General features: G+C 55.5%; 1 protein-coding gene across 1 annotated transcript in view; it reads left to right on the plus strand.

The window, feature by feature from the left end:
- The window catches only part of BUD13 (BUD13 spliceosome associated protein), a 20,732-nt gene extending 2,219 nt beyond the window's left edge, over window positions 1-18,513 (plus strand). Inside the window, exons 2-11 of the mRNA XM_075604252.1 lie at window positions 249-339; window positions 3,266-3,350; window positions 4,789-4,846; window positions 6,691-7,193; window positions 8,018-8,193; window positions 13,178-13,277; window positions 13,469-13,607; window positions 17,188-17,372; window positions 17,627-17,708; window positions 18,020-18,513. Coding sequence (XP_075460367.1) covers window positions 249-339; window positions 3,266-3,350; window positions 4,789-4,846; window positions 6,691-7,193; window positions 8,018-8,193; window positions 13,178-13,277; window positions 13,469-13,607; window positions 17,188-17,372; window positions 17,627-17,708; window positions 18,020-18,113 — 1,513 coding nt within the window. The 3' untranslated portion in view covers window positions 18,114-18,513. The remainder of the gene's footprint in view (window positions 1-248; window positions 340-3,265; window positions 3,351-4,788; window positions 4,847-6,690; window positions 7,194-8,017; window positions 8,194-13,177; window positions 13,278-13,468; window positions 13,608-17,187; window positions 17,373-17,626; window positions 17,709-18,019) is intronic.
- The last annotated feature ends 3,931 nt before the right edge of the window (window positions 18,514-22,444 follow it).

Here is a 22,444-nt window from a genome sequence, read left to right on the forward strand (position 1 = left end):
GATACACTGATCTCTTCTTCCGGCGATGTTACAATGGATAAAGCAAGAAAGGTTTTTACTTAACAGTGCATCCTGGAATGTACAGTATCTGTGACTGAAGCCTATCCCCCCCCTGTACTGTATGCGATTTATGACTTAAGGTGTTAGATGGTCCCTGGATGTTGGTAATGTGTGTGTGTGTGTGTGTATATATATCTATATATATCTAAAATAAATAAATAAAACTTGGTGACTCCTGGTTTCCACAGGATGCGCATAGTGGATGATGATGCTGAGGATTGGAAGAGCGAATCCAGCAGAAAGGAGGATGTCGCGGAGGACGAGGACGAAGAGCCTGTGGTAGGTAAAATTCACCTGTCTTTCTAACTATCGACCTGTCTCTCTCTCCTGCCTTTTGCCTCCAAACTCCTTGAACGTCTTGTATTCTCTCGTTTGCTCCATTTTCTCAATACCTATTCTCTCCTAGACCCTCTGCAATCTGGCTTCCGCACTGCTCACTCCACTGAAACAGCCCTCACTAAAATAAATAATGACCTTCATGCTGCCAAATACAATGTCATTACACTCTGCTCATATTACTCGACCTCTCTGCAGCATTTGACACCGTGGACCACCCTCTTCTCCTTCACATTCTCCATACTCTTGGTATTCGTAATAAAGCTCTATCCTGGATCTCCTCTTACCTCTCCCATCATACTTTTAGTGTCTCTTCTGCTAACACCTCCTCCTCCTCTATCGATCTCTCTGTGGGGGTATCCCATGGCTCTGTCCTGGGACCTCTTCTTCTCTTTTCTCTGTACACACTCTCTCTAGGTGACCTAATCACATCACTTGGGTTTAAATATCACCTCTATGCTGACAACACACAAATATACTTTTCTACCCCTGACCTTCCACCTGCTGTACAGACCAAAGTTTCTGAATGTCTCTGGGCTATATCATCCTGGATGGCCCTCCGCCGACTTAAACTTAACATGGTGAAAACAGCTCCTCATACTTCCTCCCAAACCTTGCCCTACTACCTCCTTCCACATTACTGTTGGAAGTACCATCATTAACCCAGTAGCCCAAGCACGCTGCCTAGGGGTCACACTCGACTCCTCTCTCACATTCAAAACGTCTCTAAAACCTGTCGCTTTTTCCTCCGCAATATTACAAAGATACACCCTTTCCTCTGTTACTCGATTGCTACAACTCTGACACAGACCCTCATTTTCTCCCGTCTCGATTACTGTAACCTCCTGCTGTCCGACCTTCCTGCCTCTCACCTGTCTCCCCTACAATCTATCCTAAACGCTGTTGCCAGAATCACTCTACTCTTTCCTAAATCTGTCTCAGCGTCTCTCCTGCTAAAATCCCTCTCCTGGCTTCCTATCAAATCCCGCATCTCACACTCCATTCTTCTCCTCACTTTTAAAGCTTTACACTCTTCTGCCCCTCCTTACATCTCATCCCTAATTTCTCGCTATGCACCATCCCGACTATTGCGTTCTTCTCAAGGATGTCTTCTCTCTACCCCCTTTTGTATCTAAAGCCCTCTCCCACCTTAAACCTTTCCCACTGACTGACCCACACCTCTGGAATGCTCTTCCCCACCAATACCCGACTAGCATCCTCTCTGTCCACCTTTAAGTCCCACCTTAAGACACACCAGTTTAAAGAAGCATACTGTATGAGTAGCAGCTTGGATAATACTATACACCTGATACATGAAGCTTGGCCCCCTGCAGACGCACTTACCTGAACTCCCTCCTACTGTCTCTGTATGTTCTCCCTACCAATTAGATTGTAAGCTCTTCGGAGCAGGGACTCCTTTTCCTAAATATTACGTTTATGTCTGAAGCGCTTATTCCCATGATCTGTTATTTGTATTATTTGTTATTTATGTGATTGTCACATGTATTACTGCTGTGACGCACTATGTACATTAATAGCGCTATATAAATAAAGACATACATACAGGTACCAGGGAACACCTCCTGGCTTTGGGTTGTGCATCGTATATTCATATTATCACAGATCCCTCACTTACCTGAACTAAACCCTAACTCCTCCACTGCATACAGAGGCCCGGGCACGCATGCGTACCCTCTACGGGGCAGTTTGTGTAACTTCTCTCGTGTGTGTGTGTGTGTGTGTGTAACTTCTCTCGTTTGTGTGTGTGTGTAACTTCTCTCCTGTGTGTGTGTGTGTGTGTGTGTAACTTCTCTCCTGTGTGTGTGTGTAACTTCTCTCCTGTGCGTGCGTGTAACTTCTCTCCTATGTGTGCGTGTAACTTCTCTCCTGTGTGTGTGTGTAACTTCACTCCTGTGTGTGTGTGTAACTTCACTCCTGTGTGTGTGTGTGTGTGTGTGTGTGTGTGTGTGTAACTTCTCTCCTGTGTGTGTGTGTGTAACTTCTCTCCTGTGTGTGTGTGTGTGTAACTTCTCTCCTGTGTGTGTGTGTGTGTGTGTAACTTCTCTCCTGTGTGTGTGTGTGTGTGTGTAACTTCTCTCCTGTGTGTGTGTGTGTGTGTGTGTGTGTGTAACTTCTCTCCTGTGTGTGTGTGTGTGTGTGTGTGTGTGTGTGTGTGTGTGTGTGTGTAACTTCTCTCCTGTGTGTGTGTGTGTGTGTGTGTGTGTAACTTCTCTCCTGTGTGTGTGTGTGTGTGTGTGTGTGTGTAACTTCTCTCCTGTGTGTGTGTGTGTGTGTGTGTAACGTCTCTCCTGTGTGTGTGTGTGTGTGTGTGTGTGTAACTTGTCTCCTGTGTGTGTGTGTGTGTGTGTGTGTGTGTGTAACTTCTCTCTCGTGTGTGTGTGTGTGTGTGTAACTTCTCTCTCGTGTGTGTGTGTGTGTGTAACTTTTCTCTCGTGTGTGTGTGTGTGTGTGTGTGTAACTTCTCTCTCGTGTGTGTGTGTGTGTAACTTCTTTTGTGTGTGTGTAACTTCTCTCCTGTGTGTGTGTAACTTCTCTCCTGTGTGTGTGTAACTTCTCTCCTGTGTGTGTGTAACTTCTCTCCTGTGTGTGTGTAACTTCTCTCCTGTGTGTGTGTAACTTCTCTCCTGTGTGTGTGTAACTTCTCTCCTGTGTGTGTGTAACTTCTCTCCTGTGTGTGTGTAACTTCTCTCCTGTGTGTGTAACTTCTCTCGTGTGTGTGTGTGTCTTCTCTCTCCCCGTGTGTGTGTGTGTCTTCTCTCTCCCCGTGTGTGTGTAACTTCTCTCTCCCCGTGTGTGTGCGCGTGTAACTCCTCCCCCTCGGTCACTCTTCCTCTTCACCGTGTGACAGGTGGCGGAGTTTTTTGACGATCGCCCGGTGGCCGTGAAGAGAATGGAGGAATTCCGGAACAGCAAGAAATGGCGCCTGATAGAGGGTGAGCGAATAAAACCTAAATCGCCTGATCCCCCAGATCCCCCTAAATCCCCAGATCCCCCTAAATCCCCAGATCCCCCTAATACCACACACTGAGCTCAAACAGCAAGTGTCAGGGGCAGGAGGATTCGTTATTTTTGCGGGTCCCCAAGATATGGCTGCACAATGTGTCACTAACGCTGCAGAACTTGGCACATGTCGCAGCTCCTGGTATACACGTGATCCCCGCACATATCGCAGCTATATCTTTGTCTGTCTGTGTGTCTGTGTGTGTGTGTGTGTGTGTGTGTGTGTGTGTGTGTGTGTGTATATAGATATATACAGATATATACACACACACACAAAATGATGCTGGGTGCACACAAACAAGGAACCATACACCAAAAAATATATATTATATACTTATCAAGAATCCAGGTGCTAGCAGATACAGGGAACACCAACCAGTCTGTTAGATACACAAAAAGGTGAAGTCCGCAGCACATTCAAAGTAGATAAAGGATTATTTAATCTTAGAAAATCATCAGGAAATCACCAAAATGCCAGAGCGACGTACGTTTCAGAACTCGAGGTCAGAGCTTGGGAAAAGACCTTGTGGTCTGAAACGTACGTCTCTCTGGCGTTGTGGTGATTTCCTGGTGTGTGTGTGTGTGTGTGTGTGTGTGTGTGTGTGTGTGTGTATATATATATATAGCGCAACTGTAAATATTCCTGTATATTCATTTGCATGTCTTAGACAGGTCTGCAACCCTGTCTTTCCCCATTATCACACAGCACTTCCACTGCAGCAAGGGATTCTGGGAAATGACATGCAAATGAGCACATGCATGCTGCTTTAAACACAGCTTTTAAGCAAAGGCTGGGGTAAGATGCAAAGCCAATAACCCACTCACAGACATGTTTCAACCTTGATGGGTATCATCAGTGTGAGGTTGGTTGCTGGCTCTGCTGGTTTGAGATTAAGAGTAGGTATTCACCACACTTATATATATTATACACACACACTACATGTGTGTAGCATATATTGCTATCCTACTTAATATAGAAAATATATATATAATAATAAATATCACTGGGAACAGCAGCATTTCAAACGCTGGTGTAATATACAGGAAGAATATTTGTGTTGTATGACGATGTGTTGTAGGGGGAAGGGGATGGGGAGGGGGGAGTTTGGGAGGGTAAATGTGTTGAAGGGGTAGTTTAACGTGGGATGTTGGGGAGGGGTGGATAAATGTGTTGAGTGGGGGATGCGGGGAGTTTGGGCGTAAATGTGTTGAGGGGGGAGTTTGGGTGGTGAGGGAGAGATGTGGAGAGGGGGGACTTTGGGTGGGGAGGGGGGACTTTGGGGGGGTTGTGGGGCGGGGATGTGGTTAGGGGGAGTTTGGGGAGGGGCAACACAGGCGTAGACAGGTGATAGGATGGCTGATTTATTACAGATCTAGGAGATAACTCCCCAGGATCAGACTGTTCTGCACCTCCTGAATCAGCAACAAGGTAGGACGTATCTCATACTTTCCATGCCGAAATATCACTGACACTGCGCAGAGAAATTCAACTCTCAGGCGCGCTCTGGGGTCCAGGTTTAAGATGGCAGCTGTCCCGTCTCCGTCCCTCCCCGTCTCCTTCCCTCCCGTCTCCTTCCCTCCCCGTCTCCTTCCCTCCCCGTCTCCTTCCCTCCCCGTCTCCGGCCCTCCCCGTCTCCTTCCCTCCCCGTCTCCTTCCCTCCCCGTCTCCTTCCCTCCCCGTCTCCTTCCCTCCCCGTCTCCTTCCCTCCCCGTCTCCTTCCCTCCCCGTCTCCTTCCCTCCCCGTCTCCTTCCCTCCCCGTCTCCGGCCCTCCCCGTCTCCGGCCCTCCCCGTCTCCGGCCCTCCCCGTCTCCGGCCCTCCCCGTCTCCTTCCCTCCCCGTCTCCTTCCCTCCCCGTCTCCGGCCCTCCCCGTCTCCGGCCCTCCCCGTCTCCGGCCCTCCCCGTCTCCGGCCCTCCCCGTCTCCTTCCCTCCCCGTCTCCGGCCCTCCCCGTCTCCGTCCCTCCCCGTCTCCTTCCTTCCCCGTCTCCGTCCCTCCCCGTCTCCGTCCCTCCCCGTCTCCTTCCCTCCCCGTCTCCGGCCCTCCCCGTCTCCGGCCCTCCCCGTCTCCTTCCCTCCCCGTCTCCTTCCCTCCCCGTCTCCTTCCCTCCCCGTCTCCTTCCCTCCCCGTCTCCTTCCCTCCCCGTCTCCGACCCTCCCCGTCTCCGACCCTCCCCGTCTCCGACCCTCCCCGTCTCCGGCCCTCCCCGTCTCCGGCCCTCCCCGCCTCCGGCCCTCCCCGCCTCCGGCCCTCCCCGCCTCCGTCCCTCCCCGTCTCCTTCCCTCCCCGTCTCCTTCCCTCCCCGTCTCCTTCCCTCCCCGTCTCCTTCCCTCCCCGTCTCCTTCCCTCCCCGTCTCCTTCCCTCCCCGTCTCCTTCCCTCCCCGTCTCCGGCCCTCCCCGTCTCCGGCCCTCCCCGTCTCCGGCCCTCCCCGTCTCCGGCCCTCCCCGTCTCCTTCCCTCCCCGTCTCCGGCCCTCCCCGTCTCCTTCCCTCCCCGTCTCCTTCCCTCCCCGTCTCCTTCCCTCCCCGTCTCCTTCCCTCCCCGTCTCCTTCCCTCCCCGTCTCCTTCCTTCCCCGTCTCCTTCCCTCCCCGTCTCCTTCCCTCCCCGTCTCCTTCCCTCCCCGTCTCCGGCCCTCCCCGTCTCCGGCCCTCCCCGTCTCCTTCCCTCCCCGTCTCCTTCCCTCCCCGTCTCCATCCCTCCCCGTCTCCTTCCCTCCCCGTCTCCTTCCCTCCCCGTCTCCTTCCCTCCCCGTCTCCGGCCCTCCCCGTCTCCGGCCCTCCCCGTCTCCGGCCCTCCCCGTCTCCGGCCCTCCCCGTCTCCTTCCCTCCCCGTCTCCGGCCCTCCCCGTCTCCGGCCCTCCCCGTCTCCTTCCCTCCCCGTCTCCTTCCCTCCCCGTCTCCTTCCCTCCCCGTCTCCTTCCCTCCCCGTCTCCGGCCCTCCCCGTCTCCGGCCCTCCCCGTCTCCTTCCTTCCCCGTCTCCGGCCCTCCCCGTCTCCTTCCTTCCCCGTCTCCTTCCTTCCCCGTCTCCTTCCCTCCCCGTCTCCGGCCCTCCCCGTCTCCTTCCCTCCCCGTCTCCTTCCCTCCCCGTCTCCTTCCCTCCCCGTCTCCTTCCCTCCCCGTCTCCTTCCCTCCCCGTCTCCTTCCCTCCCCGTCTCCTTCCCTCCCCGTCTCCTGCCCTCCCCGTCTCCGGCCCTCCCCGTCTCCGGCCCTCCCCGTCTCCTGCCCTCCCCGTCTCCGGCCCGTCATTTCACCAGAAATACTTCTTCCCGCAGGTCAGGACACCAGTCTCCCACACATTCCTCACCGAGGACATGCCACGACTCCCCGGGCACCTCACCGAAGACATGCCACGACTCCCCGGGCACCTCACCGAGGACATGCCACGACTCCCCGGGCACCTCACCGAGGACATGCCACGACTCCCCGGGCACCTCACCGAGGACATGCCACGACTCCCCGGGCACCTCACCGAAGACATGCCACGACTCCCCGGGCACCTCACCGAAGACATGCCACGACTCGCCAGACACATCCCCCCCACGGAAGAAGGCAGAGTCACCAGCCCCCTCCCCACCAAGGAAGGCGAGGCACGACTCCCCGGACCCCTCACCCCCACGGAAGGCGAGGCACGACTCCCCGGACCCCTCACCCCCACGGAAGGCGAGGCACGACTCCCCGGACCCCTCACCCCCACGGAAGGCGAGGCACGACTCCCCGGACCCCTCACCCCCACGGAAGAAGGCGGAGTCACCAGCCCATGACAAAAGAAAAGGAGGTACTGTGTGCGCCTGTGTGTATGTGTGTCTCTGTGTCTCTGTGTCTCTGTGTCACTCCTCTCGCATTGCTATGCTATCCTCTGCTATGTGGGAGGGTGCCTTTTCTCCGGGGCTCTGCACGTATGTTACAGATGTGCTGTCCCATAGCTCTCTTCTGTCTGACACGCGCTGCACAGGGAGGCACACACTTCCGCATGTATGTTACAGATGTGCTGCCCGACACGTCCTGCACTGGGAGAGAGACACCTCTGCATGTATGTTACAGGCGTGCTGCCTGACACGTGCTGCACAGGGAGACACACACCTCTGCATGTATGTTACAGACGTGCTGTCTGACACGCGCTGCACAGGGAGACACACACCTCTGCATGTATGTTACAGACGTGCTGTCTGACACGCGCTGCACAGGGAGACACACACCTCTGCATGTATGTTACAGACGTGCTGTCTGACACGCGCTGCACAGGGAGACACACATCTGCATGTATGTTACAGACGTGCTGTCTGACACGCGCTGCACAGGGAGACACACATCTGCATGTATGTTACAGACGTGCTGTCTGACACGTGCTGCACAGGGAGACACACACCTCTGCATGTATGTTACAGACGTGCTGTCTGACACGCGCTGCACAGGGAGACACACACCTCTGCATGTATGTTACAGACGTGCTGTCTGACACGCGCTGCACAGGGAGACACACACCTCTGCATGTATGTTAGACTTTAGGATCCTGTGGTGTTGGATTTCTGCTCTCTGGGCCTTTCCCTGAGCTGGAAAGAGTTGAGTTTTCCCTTCAGCAGTAAACATGTCGCCTCCTAGGACGCCGGCGCCAGGACTCTGACCTGTCCCCCCCACGACGCCGCCAGGACACTGACCTGTCCCCCCCACGCCGCGGCCTGAGGGGCTCAGATTCGGACTTGTCGCCTCCCAGACGCCGGAATGGCAAAGAGCGTGTCTCTGCAGATCTGTCCCCAGCAAGAGGCGGCAGCACCAGGGTATGTACTGTCACCTGATGTATAATAGTAGAGAGTATGACTGCACTCCACACATGCTGCCCTTAAGATGCTCAAATGAAACATCTAGAAACAAACCCTTGCCAGGAATGGTCACTGTGTATAGTCCGGAGCAGAAGTATCATGTAGCAGGCGTGTATGTGGATTCACGTCGCAGAGTGCAGGGCGCGGGATGCGCAAGGGGGGGGAGAGAGCGGGATGCGCAAGGGGGGAGAGAGAGCGGGATGCGCAAGGGGGAGAGAGAGCGGGATGCGCAAGGGGGGAGAGAGAGCGGGATGCGCAAGGGGGGGGGAGAGAGCGGGATGCGCAAGGGGGGGGGAGAGCGGGATGCGCAAGGGGGGGGAGAGAGCGGGATGCGCAAGGGGGGGGAGAGCGGGATGCGCAAGGGGGGGGGAGAGAGCGGGATGAGCAAGGGGGGGGGGAGCGCGGGATGCGCAAGGGGGGGAGAGAGCGGGATGCGCAAGGGGGGGGAGAGAGCGGGATGCGCAAGGGGGGGGGAGAGAGCGGGATGCGCAAGGGGGGGAGAGAGCGGGATGCGCAAGGGGGGGAGAGAGCGGGATGCGCAAGGGGGGAGAGCGGGATGCGTAAGGGGGGGAGAGAGCGGGATGCGCAAGGGGGGGAGAGAGCGGGATGCGCAAGGGGGGGGGAGAGAGGGATGCGCAAGGGGGGAGAGAGCGGGATGCGCAAGGGGGGGGAGAGAGCGGGATGCGTAAGGGGGGGAGAGAGCGGGATGCGCAAGGGGGGGAGAGCGGGATGCGTAAGGGGGGGAGAGCGCGGCATGCGCAAGGGGGGGAGAGAGCGGGATGCGCAAGGGGGGGGAGAGAGGGATGCGCAAGGGGGGAGAGAGCGGGATGCGCAAGGGGGGGAGGGAGCGGGATGCGCAAGGGGAGAGTGGGGTGCGTGGGGGGGAGGGCACGGAGGGGCAGATGAACGGAGCGGGAGGGGCAGATGAGCGGGGGGGGGTAGAGAGCGGGGCGCACAGGGGGGAAGAGAGCGGGCCCCGTGCCCGCTTTGCATCGCGCCCGCGCGCACTGCGTCCCCACGCTCGCTCTGCATCCCGCCCACCCACACTGGGCCCCCCGCGCTCGCCCTGCATGGCCCCCCCGCGCTCGCCCTGCATGGCCCCCCGCACTCGCCCTGCATGGCCCCCCTGCGCTCGCCCTGCATGGCCCCCCTGCGCTCGCCCTGCATGGCCCCCCTGCGCTCGCCCTGCATGGCCCCCCTGCGCTCGCCCTGCATGGCCCCCCTGCGCTCGCCCTGCATGGCCCCCCTGCGCTCGCCCTGCATGGCCCCCCTGCGCTCGCCCTGCATGGCCCCCCTGCGCTCGCCCTGCATGGCCCCCCGCACTCGCCCTGCATGGCCCCCCTGCGCTCGCCCTGCATGGCCCCCCCGCGCTCGCCCTGCATGGCCCCCCCGTGCTCGCCCTGCATGGCCCCCCCGCGCTCGCCCTGCATGGCCCCCCCGCGCTCGCCCTGCATGGCCCCCCCGCGCTCGCCCTGCATGGCCCCCCCGCGCTCGCCCTGCATGGCCCCCCCGCGCTCGCCCTGCATGGCCCCCCCGCGCTCGCCCTGCATGGCCCCCCCCGCGCTCGCCCTGCATGGCCCCCCTGCGCTCGCCCTGCATGGCCCCCCTGCGCTCGCCCTGCATGGCCCCCCTGCGCTCGCCCTGCATGGCCCCCCTGCGCTCGCCCTGCATGGCCCCCCTGCGCTCGCCCTGCATGGCCCCCCGCGCTCGCCCTGCATGGCCCCCCTGCGCTCGCCCTGCATGGCCCCCCTGCGCTCGCCCTGCATGGCCCCCCGCGCTCGCCCTGCATGGCCCCCCTGCGCTCGCCCTGCATGGCCCCCCTGCGCTCGCCCTGCATGGGCCCCCCGCGCTCGCCCTGCATGGCCCCCCGCGCTCGCCCTGCATGGCCCCCCGCGCTCGCCCTGCATGGCCCCCCTGCGCTCGCCCTGCATGGGCCCCCCGCGCTCGCCCTGCATGGCCCCCCGCGCTCGCCCTGCATGGCCCCCCCCGCACTCGCCCTGCATGGCCCCCCCGCACTCGCCCTGCATGGCGCTGTGGCCGGCCTGTACCAGCTGCTGCACTTTGTTCTCGCAGTGTGTGGATCGCACGCACCGTCGCGCCTTCTATAATCGCAGCTTATCACTCCCCTGTTGGCGCGCGGCGAGACGTATAAGGCCTCGGATATAGTAGGCGTGTGCGACGGAATTAGTGCGCAAAATAAACGCGACCTAACACGCTCCCCTGTTGGCGTGCGGCGGGCCTTGCAAAAGCACTCCCCTGCTGGCATGCGGTTTGGCCGTGTAACGCGCTCCCCTGTTGGCGCTCGGCGGGCTGTATAACACTCCCCTATCGGCGCGCGGTGAGACGTGTAACCCTCCCCTATCGGCGTGCGGTGAGACGTGTAACGCTCCCCTATCGGCGCGCGGTGAGACGTGTAACCCTCCCCTATCGGCGTGCGGTGAGACGTGTAACGCTCCCCTATCGGCGCGCGGTGAGACGTGTAACACTCCCCTATCGGCGCGCGGTGAGACGTGTAACACGCTCCCCTATCGGCGCGCGGTGAGACGTGTAACACGCTCCCCTATCGGCGCGCGGTGAGACGTGTAACACTCCCCTATCGGCGCGCGGTGAGACGTGTAACACTCCCCTATCGGCGTGCGGTGAGACGTGTAACCCTCCCCTATCGGCGTGCGGTGAGACGTGTAACCCTCCCCTATCGGCGTGCGGTGAGACGTGTAACCCTCCCCTATCGGCGCGCGGTGAGACGTGTAACGCTCCCCTATCGGCGCGCGGTGAGACGTGTAACACTCCCCTATCGGCGCGCGGTGAGACGTGTAACACTCCCCTATCGGCGCGCGGTGAGACGTGTAACACTCCCCTATCGGCGCGCGGTGAGACGTGTAACGCTCCCCTATCGGCGCGCGGTGAGACGTGTAACCCTCCCCTATCGGCGCGCGGTGAGACGTGTAACGCTCCCCTATCGGCGCGCGGTGAGACGTGTAACACTCCCCTATCGGCGCGCGGTGAGACGTGTAACACTCCCCTATCGGCGCGCGGTGAGACGTGTAACACTCCCCTATCGGCGCGCGGTGAGACGTGTAACGCTCCCCTATCGACGAGCGGTGAGACGTGTAACGCTCCCCTATCGGCGCGCGGTGAGACGTGTAACACTCCCCTATCGGCGCGCGGTGAGACGTGTAACACTCCCCTATCGGCGCGCGGTGAGACGTGTAACGCTCCCCTATCGGCGCACGGTGAGACGTGTAACCCTCCCCTATCGGCGCGCGGTGAGACGTGTAACACGCTCCCCTATCGGCGTGCGGTGAGACGTGTAACACTCCCCTATCGGCGCGCGGTGAGACGTGTAACGCTCCCCTATCGGCGCGCGGTGAGACGTGTAACACTCCCCTGTCGGCGCGCGGTGAGACGTGTAACACGCTCCCCTATCGGCGTGCGGTGAGACGTGTAACCCTCCCCTATCGGCGCGCGGTGAGACGTGTAACCCTCCCCTATCGGCGCGCGGTGAGACGTGTAACACTCCCCTATCGGCGTGCGGTGAGACGTGTAACGCTCCCCTATCGGCGCGCGGTGAGACGTGTAACGCTCCCCTATCGGCGCGCGGTGAGACGTGTAACCCTCCCCTATCGGCGCGCGGTGAGACGTGTAACGCTCCCCTATCGGCGCGCGGTGAGACGTGTAACCCTCCCCTATCGGCGCGCGGTGAGACGTGTAACACTCCCCTATCGGCGCACGGTGAGACGTGTAACGCTCCCCTATCGGCGCGCGGTGAGACGTGTAACGCTCCCCTATCGGCGCGCGGTGAGACGTGTAACACTCCCCTGTCGGCGCGCGGTGAGACGTGTAACACGCTCCCCTATCGGCGTGCGGTGAGACGTGTAACCCTCCCCATCGGCGCGCGGTGAGACGTGTAACACGCTCCCCTATCGGCGCGCGGTGAGACGTGTAACGCTCCCCTATCGGCGCGCGGTGAGACGTGTAACACTCCCCTGTCGGCGCGCGGTGAGACGTGTAACACGCTCCCCTATCGGCGTGCGGTGAGACGTGTAACCCTCCCCTATCGGCGCGCGGTGAGACGTGTAACACTCCCCTGTCGGCGCGCGGTGAGACGTGTAACACGCTCCCCTATCGGCGTGCGGTGAGACGTGTAACACTCCCCTATCGGCGCGCGGTGAGACGTGTAACACTCCCCTATCGGCGCGCGGTGAGACGTGTAACCCTCCCCTATCGGCGCGCGGTGAGACGTGTAACACGCTCCCCTATCGGCGCGCGGTGAGACGTGTAACACTCCCCTATCGGCGCGCGGTGAGACGTGTAACGCTCCCCTATCGGCGCGCGGTGAGACGTGTAACACTCCCCTATCGGCGCGCGGTGAGACGTGTAACGCTCCCCTGTCGGCGCGCGGTGAGACGTGTAACACGCTCCCCTATCGGCGTGCGGTGAGACGTGTAACGCTCCCCTATCGGCGCGCGGTGAGACGTGTAACGCTCCCCTATCGGCGCGCGGTGAGACGTGTAACACTCCCCTGTCGGCGCGCGGTGAGACGTGTAACACGCTCCCCTATCGGCGCGCGGTGAGACGTGTAACGCTCCCCTATCGGCGCACGGTGAGACGTGTAACGCTCCCCTATCGGCGCGCGGTGAGACGTGTAACCCTCCCCTATCGGCGCGCGGTGAGACGTGTAACCCTCCCCTATCGGCGCGCGGTGAGACGTGTAACACTCCCCTATCGGCGCGCGGTGAGACGTGTAACACTCCCCTATCGGCGTGCGGTGAGACGTGTAACCCTCCCCTATCGGCGCGCAGTGAGACGTGTAACACGCTCCCCTATCGGCGCGCAGTGAGACGTGTAACACGCTCCCCTATCGGCGCGCAGTGAGACGTGTAACACGCTCCCCTATCGGCGCGCGGTGAGACGTGTAACACGCTCCCCTGTTGCCTCTCAGATGCTGTCGGGCGGCAGAGCCGGGCTGGTGTCGGCTGAGGTGCTGAGGGAGGAGCAGGAGAAGGGGAAGAAACGGGAGAGAGAGAACCGGCACCTGGAAGGTGAGAGGAGCAATGCTCTGCGACTCTGTACAGGCGCCACCTGTATGGGAGGTGGCCTGCGGTGCAATGCTCTGCAGCATTGATAGTTGTATAGCAGTGATATGAATACAGCGATGTCTGCGGCAGTTGATTCCCGTACAGGCGGGGTGCATGCGGTCTTATTCTGCAGAACATTGCTCTCCCCTCCGCAGATGATTCCCGAAACGCAGCGACAGTTTTCCGAGACAAGAGTGGCAAACGCAGGGACCTGAAGTCAGAGCGCCTGGAACAGAAGCAAAAAGATGCCGAAAAGGCCAAGAAAGAGGAGCAGTATGCGCAGTGGGGCAAAGGGTACGAGAGGGGTGCAAAGCGGGTACAACAAGAGGGGACGCATCGGGAGGGCAGTGGGAACAAGACAGGTCAGTTAGTACAGGGAGGGCAGAATGAGCAGTAGAGGGGCAGTTTCACAGGGATTTTCTAAACATTGCAAAGCAATATACACACATGCAAACACACGTGTGTGTGTGTGTGTGTGTGTGTGTGTGTGTGTGTGTGTGTGTGTGTGTGTGTGTGTGTGTGTGTGTGTATATATTAACTATAACGCACAACGATTGGGAAGAAGCTAATCATCGCACTCAAACAAGACGCTGGATCAGAAATAAAAGACTGTGTGCACTTATAAAGAAAGTTTATTTGCACATGAAATTGTATGAGAACACAGAGAACACAGAGAACACAGAGAACACAGAGAACACAGAGAACACAGAGAACACAGAGAACACAGAGAACACAGAGAACACAGAGAACACAGAGAACACAGAGAACACAGAGAACACAGGGCATAATCCAGCAGAAGAAGAGCGAGAAGAAACCACCAATAATGTACCACGCGTCCTTCCAGAAGTGGCAAAGGCAATAATATCCACGCAGAATGGGAAGGCTCCCGGGGAAGAGGGAATTACAACTGAAATCTTGGAAGAAGCTGGGGAAGAAGTAGAGAAAATCCTTGCATAACTCTTTACATGCTGCTTGAAGAGGAAAATTCCAGAACAAAATGGGAAATGCCGACGTTATTCTCATCCACAAGAAAGGAGACAAAGAAGATCTCAAGAACTACAGACCAATCACTTCCAAGACTTTCCGTAACCGGATCCTGGATTTGCCAGCCTAGAGAACAAGCGGGATGTCGCAGGGGATACAACACAATGATCCCATCCAAGAAGTCATACAAGAAGCGATTTCCCGAAGTTATGAATATGATCTAACACTCAGATTAGGATTACATTACAAAAAAACGCATTTGATCCTTTCTATACCTATGTCTTCTTCGTACATATAAATGTCTAAGTGTTGAAGAAGCGTACATTGATATAAGGAACATTTGAGAATGCAACATCAACCATCATATTACATAACATTTAGGATCAGTAAGGGAGTACGGCAGGGAGACACCATGTCGCCAGGATTATTAAGGGAGTGTGGCAGGGAGACACCGTGTCACCAGGATCAGTAAGGGAGTGCAGCAGGGAGACACTGTCACCAGGCTCAGTAAGGGAGTGCAGCAGGGAGACACCGTGTCACCAGGATCAGTAAGGGAGTGCGGCAGGGAGACACCGTGTCACCAGGATCAGTAAGTGAGTGCGACAGGGAGACACCGTGTCACCAGGATCAGTAAGGGAGTGCGGCAGGGAGACACCATCTCACCAGGATCAGTAAGTGAGTGCGACAGGGAGACACTGTGTCACCAGGATCAGCAAGGGAGTGTGGCAGGGAGACACCGTGTCACCAGGATCAGTAAGGGAGTGCGGCAGGGAGACACCGTGTCACCAGGATCAGTAAGGGAGTGCGGCAGGGAGACACCGTGTCAACAGGATCAGTAAGGGAGTGTGCAGGGAGACACCGTGTCACCAGGATCAGTAAGGGAGTGCGGCAGGGAGACACCATGTCACCAGGATCAGTAAGGGAGTGCGGCAGGGAGACACCATGTCACCAGGATTAGCAAGGGAGTGCGGTAGGGAGACACCGTGTCACCAGGATTAGCAAGGGAGTGCGGTAGGGAGACACCGTGTCACCAGGATTAGCAAGGGAGTGCGGTAGGGAGACACCGTGTCACCAGGATCAGCAAGGGAGTGCGGCAGGGAGACACCGTGTCACCAGGATTAGCAAGGGAGTGCGGTAGGGAGACACCGTGTCACCAGGATCAGCAAGGGAGTGCGGCAGGGAGACACTGTGTCACCAGGATAAGCAAGGGAGTGCAGCAGGGAGATAGTGTCACCAGGATCAGTGAGTGTGGCAGGGAGATCCCGTGTCACCAGGATCAGCAAGGGAGTGCGGCAGGGAGACACCGTGTCACCAGGATCAGCAAGGGAATGTGGCAGGGAGATACCGTGTCACCAGGATCAGCAAGGGAGTGCGGCAGGGAGACACCGTGTCACCAGGATCAGTAAGGGAGTGCGGCAGGGAGACACCGTGTCACCAAAGCTTTTTACAGCAACACTTGGAGAATTGTTAAAGATATTGAATTGGGAGAGAAAAGGAATCAAACGCAACGGTGAATACTTGTCTCACTTACGATTTGTAGAGGACATTGTTATTTTTGACACAAGTCCAGAAGACCTCCAGCAACAAATCAGAGACCTATCTAAAGCGAGTAGGAAAGAGTCCTCCATATAAATCTCAGTGAGACCAAAGTGATGTTTGGAAATGATGTTGAAGTATATGCAACTCTGCAAAGATGAATACAAGTGGAAAAGAACTAGAAGTTGAAGACTGTCTAGCTTGGCTGCCAGCAAAGAACAATTAGTGGGAACCTTTTCAATGAAATCAACACAAGTGAAGATGGCATGGAGCATTTGGAAGTAACAAGACAATTTTTCAAATGAACCTCCCACGATGCCTCGAGGAAACTTTTCGATCAGTGTATTCAAAACTCATGTATGGATGTGAGACTTGGAACCTAAATGCGAAAATAATTCAGAAGCTTCAGACAACGCAAAGATGTATGGAGAGATGCATGCTGGGTATTACCCAAAGAGACATTAAAAATAATGAATGGGTTTGAAACCAAACAAGTCTGTGACATCATCACACACAGGAAGAAATTAAAATGGCGATGGGCCGGTCATATCGAAAGAATAAATCACCATCAGTGGATAAAGATGGTACTCGACTGGATTCTAAGGGAGATTAAAAGACCAAGACGACCCAAAGTAAGATGGGAGGATGAGATGAGAAAATGTGTAGGAGCAACGTGGAGAAGAGGCTGTAACCGCAGGACCTGGGAGATCACTGGGGAGACTTCATCCAGCAGTGGGGAGACATGGGCTGGAGAGGATGGGGTGAGGGAATGTGTGGGAGGGACATGGAGGAGAGGCTGTATCTGCAGGATCTGGGAGATCACTGGGGAGACTTCATCCAGCAGTGGAGAGGATGTACGTACACACACACATGATCCGCACACACTTCTGTCGCTGCATCTGCAGCCTCTGATATTCCTGCACACAGCATTATAAAGCAGACATGTCCTGTAGGTGACAGCCATGGTGCTGTTGACATTAAGCAACCTGTGCTTACCTGCCCTCTCCCCCCTCCCCCTCTCCTGCTGCCTACCTTCTCCCCCTCTCCTTCCGCCTACTTTCTCCCCACTCCTTCCCTCCCCCGTCTCTCGCTCTTCCTCCTCTGTCCCCCCTTCTCTGTCCCTCTTTGCCCCCCTTTCTGTCTCTCTTTCCCCCCTTTCTGTCCCTCTTCTACTCCACTTTCTCTTTTCCTCTTCTACCCCACCTTCTCTTTCCCTCTTCTACCCCACCTTCTCTTTCCCTCTTCTACCCCACCTTCTCTTTCCCTCTTTTACCCCACCTTCTCTTTCCCTCTTCTTCCCCACCTTCTCTTTCCCTCTTCTACCCCCCTCCCCCGTTCTCTGTCCCTTTCGCAGCCTGGCACAGAAGCAGCAGCAGAATCAGAACCTGGAGGATGCAGCTCGAGAGATAGAGAAGCCGCTTGCTCGATACATTGATGACACCGACCTTGATAAGATGCTGCGTGAGCAGGAAAGGGACGGAGACCCGATGGCAAAGTTCCTAAGCAACAAGAAAGCCAAGGAAAGCAAGGAGAAGAGAGGTGAGGGTTGTACATCACCAGCAGAGAGAGAGAGCGGGTTGTACATTGCCAGCAGAGCGAGCGAGAAAGAGGGTTGTACATTGCCAGCAAAGCGAGCGACAAAGAGAGGGTGACTGATGTACAGCGACGGCAAAGATGATGTGTATACTTACACACATACATCGACACACACCTGTGCAGACACACACACCTGTGCACTATAAATGACGAAGATCCCTCCTTCTCATTTTCTCTCCTTTCCGTTCGGCCTCCAGCGCGTCCGAAATACACAGGACCAAATCCTCCCCCAAACAGGTTCAACATCTTGCCTGGGTACCGCTGGGACGGGGTGGACAGGTAAGTGAGCGCCTCTTATAAAGCGCTCATTCGGCATCCATATCATACAAAACTGTGTCAGCCTCCCACCTGGGCGGCCAGCAAAGTGTTACCGGGTATGTGATGAGTAACAATGTTATTACTCTGATGCACACCACATATGCTTCCCGGGGCCCAGATTCCACTCAAAGGAAACCTCGTCCCCCGCCGCCCGCCCCATTTCCCCCCCCCGCCCTCCCCTTCCTTCTCTCTGAATCTCATACTTCCAGGTGGGACTGAGACCTTCCATGGCCGCCTCTTCTCTGTAACGTGTTCTGTTGTCCTGTGCGTAGGTCCAATGGATTTGAGCAGAAGCGCTTTGCGCGCCTGACGGATAAGAAGGCCGTGCAGGAGACGGCTTACAAGTGGAGTGTGGAAGATATGTGAGAATGAGTGACCACGGTGCGGAGCATCAAAGGACCAAATCCAGCCCGTGGGATCCCAGAACCCACTCCTTCCCTGTATAATAATACCGAGTATATATTTTAACCCCCCATGCAGTGCTCCCCTCTGAGATACTATTACAGTACCCGTGTGCGTTACTCTGCTGCACTGTGTTTTCCTGGTGGGCGGAGGATATTGGGGTTCACAGTTGCAGACACCCCATAATGTTGGGAAATAGTACGCTTTCTTTGAAGCGAACTTAGTCTATTTGCAATATAACGATGAATATTAACAATAGTGATCTTAGCACCAAGTTCCAAAAATGTTTTTGTGTAAGTATCCAGCATTTGATGCGGTGATAGAAAAAACATGTGAATACTTATTAAAATAGATTTGTGTCTTAGCACGTCGCCATTACTGCTAGGCTTGGGTGGTAGGGATCAATCCTCCTGTCTTTGCCTGAATCAATAATCGAATGTCCAGTCCAATATAGGGTAAATGAGTAATGATTTTATTACCAATCATATGCAGGGAGACCAGAAGGAGCCAGTCTCAAAGGCTTGGTATGAAATTATTAGTGATACAGAAGCATATAATATACTTGCAGCCGGATATATATTACGCAATTATTACGCCAGGGACGGATTGCACCTTAATGAAGAGGGATCGTCTGTTCTAGGGGAGAGAATGTTAAAAAGGTTGGAGGAGATTTTAAACTAGGGGGGAGGGGAATGAAACAGATAACGAACTAAATAGAATAGAGGAGGATACAAGGGGTTATGGAGGTAGAATGGGGATAAGTGCGAGTTTGACAAGCGGTGAGACACCAATAGTAAATACAGATAATACTAGAAAACTTCTAAAGACTTAGGCTAAGGTCCCGTTGCACGCGTCCGCACGGCTGGCTTGCTTGCCGGCGGCGCGTGCAACTCGCTGTACCGCGATCTGCGGTCTACAGGATGCTTTTCTCGGAGCGGGGGGGGCGTGGCCAAACGGGTCGGGGGGGGAGCGGCCATGACGTGAGGGGCCGGAGCGGGAGGTGGGAGGATTGACAGGGAGGGGGGGCGTGGCTTGAGCGGAGGGACCCGCTACTCTCCCCCCCCCCCTCCCTCCACGGGCTGCAGGTAAGTAAAAAAAACACACACACGCAGGCACTCATACATACATACACACACACACACACAGGCAGGCACTCAGGCACACACATACACACGCACTCAGGCACACACATACACACACACAGACAGGCACGCACGCTGCTTTCACTCCACACTCCTCCCCGCTCCCGGAAGCCTCTCCTCCTCCCGCAGCCTCCCCTCCCCATTGGCTCACAGCCACACCACGTGACGCGTCAACGCTAAGAAACACCATTCTGTGGTGTCTCCTAGCGGCTGACGCGCCACTGCGTGTGATCAGCTGTGCAGCCAATGGGGACCGGGACCGACTCGCGAGGATTCCCCTGCTGGTGGGGAACTCGCTACATTGCCGCCCGCGCCAACGAGCGCAGCGGGTCCCAGGCCTAAACCAAGTGGGAGCAGAAAGGAAGGAAAAGATAAGATAATAGTACAGGCTGAAAAAAACCTGAAATGCTTGCTTGCTAATGCAAGAAGCTTGACAGATAAAATGGGGGAGCTTGAATTAATAGCTGCAAAGGAGCAGTATGATATCATAGGCATTACTGAAACATGTGTAGATTTTCAAATTGGAGCGGAGCGCTGGGTGACTCAGGATTATGAAAAAGAAAAATAAATACAATAGTGCAGATGGTAATGATATAAAAATATATATAAAATGTTCTCTGTAGTAGTGGTACTCACAGATTGCACTATCAAATATAAGCGTATCAGAGACAATGATACAATGAGACAATTGATAGTGCAATCTGTGAGTACCACTACTACAGAGAACATTTTATATATATTTTTATATCATTACCATCTGCACTATTGTATTTATTTTTCTTTTTCATAATCCTGAGTCACCCAGCGCTCCGCTCCAATTTGAAAATCTACACAAGAACCATCTGGACCTGAACAGTCCATCCTAAGGGTGTAGAGCTGCTTTTTTATTCATTGTATTGCACTTTAATATTTATATAATTTTTCATACACTGGTGAAGGTCACTAAACACAATTTTGTGCACTGATTATTAATTATACATCACTGTCACGTATATTATATAGTTATTTAATTATTCACTTTGAGAAGCGCCCGGTTTTTATTTTTTTCTTGTACATTACTGAAACATGGTGGGATGAAACTCATGACTGGACAGTTCATTTAGAGGTTTATTCCCTTTTTCGGAAGGATCGAGCAAATAGAAGAGGAGGTGGAGTATGTTTATATGTTAAACCGGATCTAAAACCTATTATAAGGGAACATGTTTATGAAGGGAATGATGAAAATGTAGAGACTTTGTGGATAGAAATTAGCAGTGGAAGTAAAAGTATAAAGAAAATGTTTGTAGGGAATATGCTCTAAACCAGCGGTGTGCAAAGTGGGGGCGTGCCCCCCCAGGGAGGGCGTGAGGCGCGGGCGGTTGCAGAGGTCCCTGCGATCTTCCCCCAGGCATTTAAATTAAATGCCGTTGGATCGCGTGAGGCCTCTGCAACAGGAAAACTTACTCAGATTCAGAAGCTGTGGCCCGTCTCCATGGCAACGCGAGGTCAAGTGACCCCGGAGCGCCATCTGACGTGGCGGCAGGTAGGAGGGTTATATATTCCCATGATTTATTGATAGGTGGACTTCAAACAATTTTGTCAGTTTGATTGAGGACACAAGTCGCATATCTAATCACAGTTCATTGCATAAGGAGTATAAATTATCATCAGGACTGGTCATCTTCAGCACCCCTGAGGAAGAGACAAAACACTCCCGAGGACCCCGTGCGGCGTAATTGCCGATACCAGAAGGCTGTGACGTCACCGGCGAGAAAAGGAGAATAGATCGAGCATAACCGCTGATCAGGGAAGCCTGCCGCACACAGCCTGGCACGGAGACCAACCGGGGAGACCCCTTCAGAGGAGAGTTTCCTACTTACAAGGCGCAAGTCCTCGTGACTAAATGGACGTAGGATTCTAATTGTACTTTGCCGGACAGATGAGCGAAGGAGATCTTATGAGCTGACGCAAGGGTGCAGCCCACTTTCACTGCTTTTTATTATATTTTTATATTGTTTTTGCACTGCAAAGAGTTTTATTGTATTTCCTTGGGAATTACTCAATTGCATCCTGTAAGGAGCTAATCATAACATCACTGCACTTTCACAGTCTATACATTGCTTCCCAGAAGATAATGCACAGAAGAAATCTGGATGGACAGTCATTAACGGGGTTGGTGGATGTTTAACCCAATCCATCTTGGTTTAAGTCCAGGCAACATATTGTAAAACGCACAAACGGTTTCCTTCTCTCCGTGAGTTGGGGACGGATCCCTTCTCTCCGTGAGTTGGGGACGGATCCCTTCTCTCTGTGAGTTGGGGTCGGATCCCTTCTCTCCGTGAGTTGGGGACGGATCCCTTCTCTCCGTGAGTTGGGGTCGGATCCCTTCTCTCCGTGAGTTGGGGTCGGATCCCTTCTCTCCGTGAGTTGGGGTCGGATCCCTTCTCTCCGTGAGTTGGGGTCGGATCCCTTCTCTCCGTGAGTTGGGGACGGATCCCTTCTCTCCGTGAGTTGGGGACGGATCCCTTCTCCGTGAGTTGGGGACGGATCCCTTCTCCGTGAGTTGGGGACGGATCCCTTCTCCGTGAGTTGGGGACGGATCCCTTCTCCGTGAGTTGGGGTCGGATCCCTTCTCTCCGTGAGTTGGGGACAGATCCCTTCTCTCCGTGAGTTGGGGTCGGATCCCTTCTCTCCGTGAGTTGGGGTCGGATCCCTTCTCTCTGAGTTGGGGTCGGATCCCTTCTCTCCGTGAGTTGGGGTCGGATCCCATCTCTCCGTGAGTTGGGGTCGGATCCCATCTCTCCGTGAGTTGGGGTCGGATCCCTTCTCTCCGTGAGTTGGGGACGGATCCCTTCTCTGCGAATTTGGGCCGGATCCCTTCTCTCCGCGAGTTGGGGACGGATCCCTTCTCTCCGTGAGTTGGGGAGGGATCCCTTTGCTGTATTAAAGCAGCAGTCCAAGCCCCCCTTTAATATGTACATCAATACAACCCACACAATGATAAGTCATTAGCTAAGTTGCCGATCCATCCGTTCTGCTGTGATCGATTGGTGAAGATTTGGCTCGGGAGTTCACTAAATGTCTCTCAGTGCAGCAGTAGAGGACCAAAGATGCAAAGTTCTGTGGGGGAAATCATGTGACCAGGCAGTCACTAGATACAATTGGTGCACTGCT

The sequence above is a fragment of the Ascaphus truei genome, chromosome 6 (genome assembly GCF_040206685.1).
Source record: "Ascaphus truei isolate aAscTru1 chromosome 6, aAscTru1.hap1, whole genome shotgun sequence".
Lineage (NCBI taxonomy): Eukaryota > Metazoa > Chordata > Amphibia > Anura > Ascaphidae > Ascaphus > Ascaphus truei.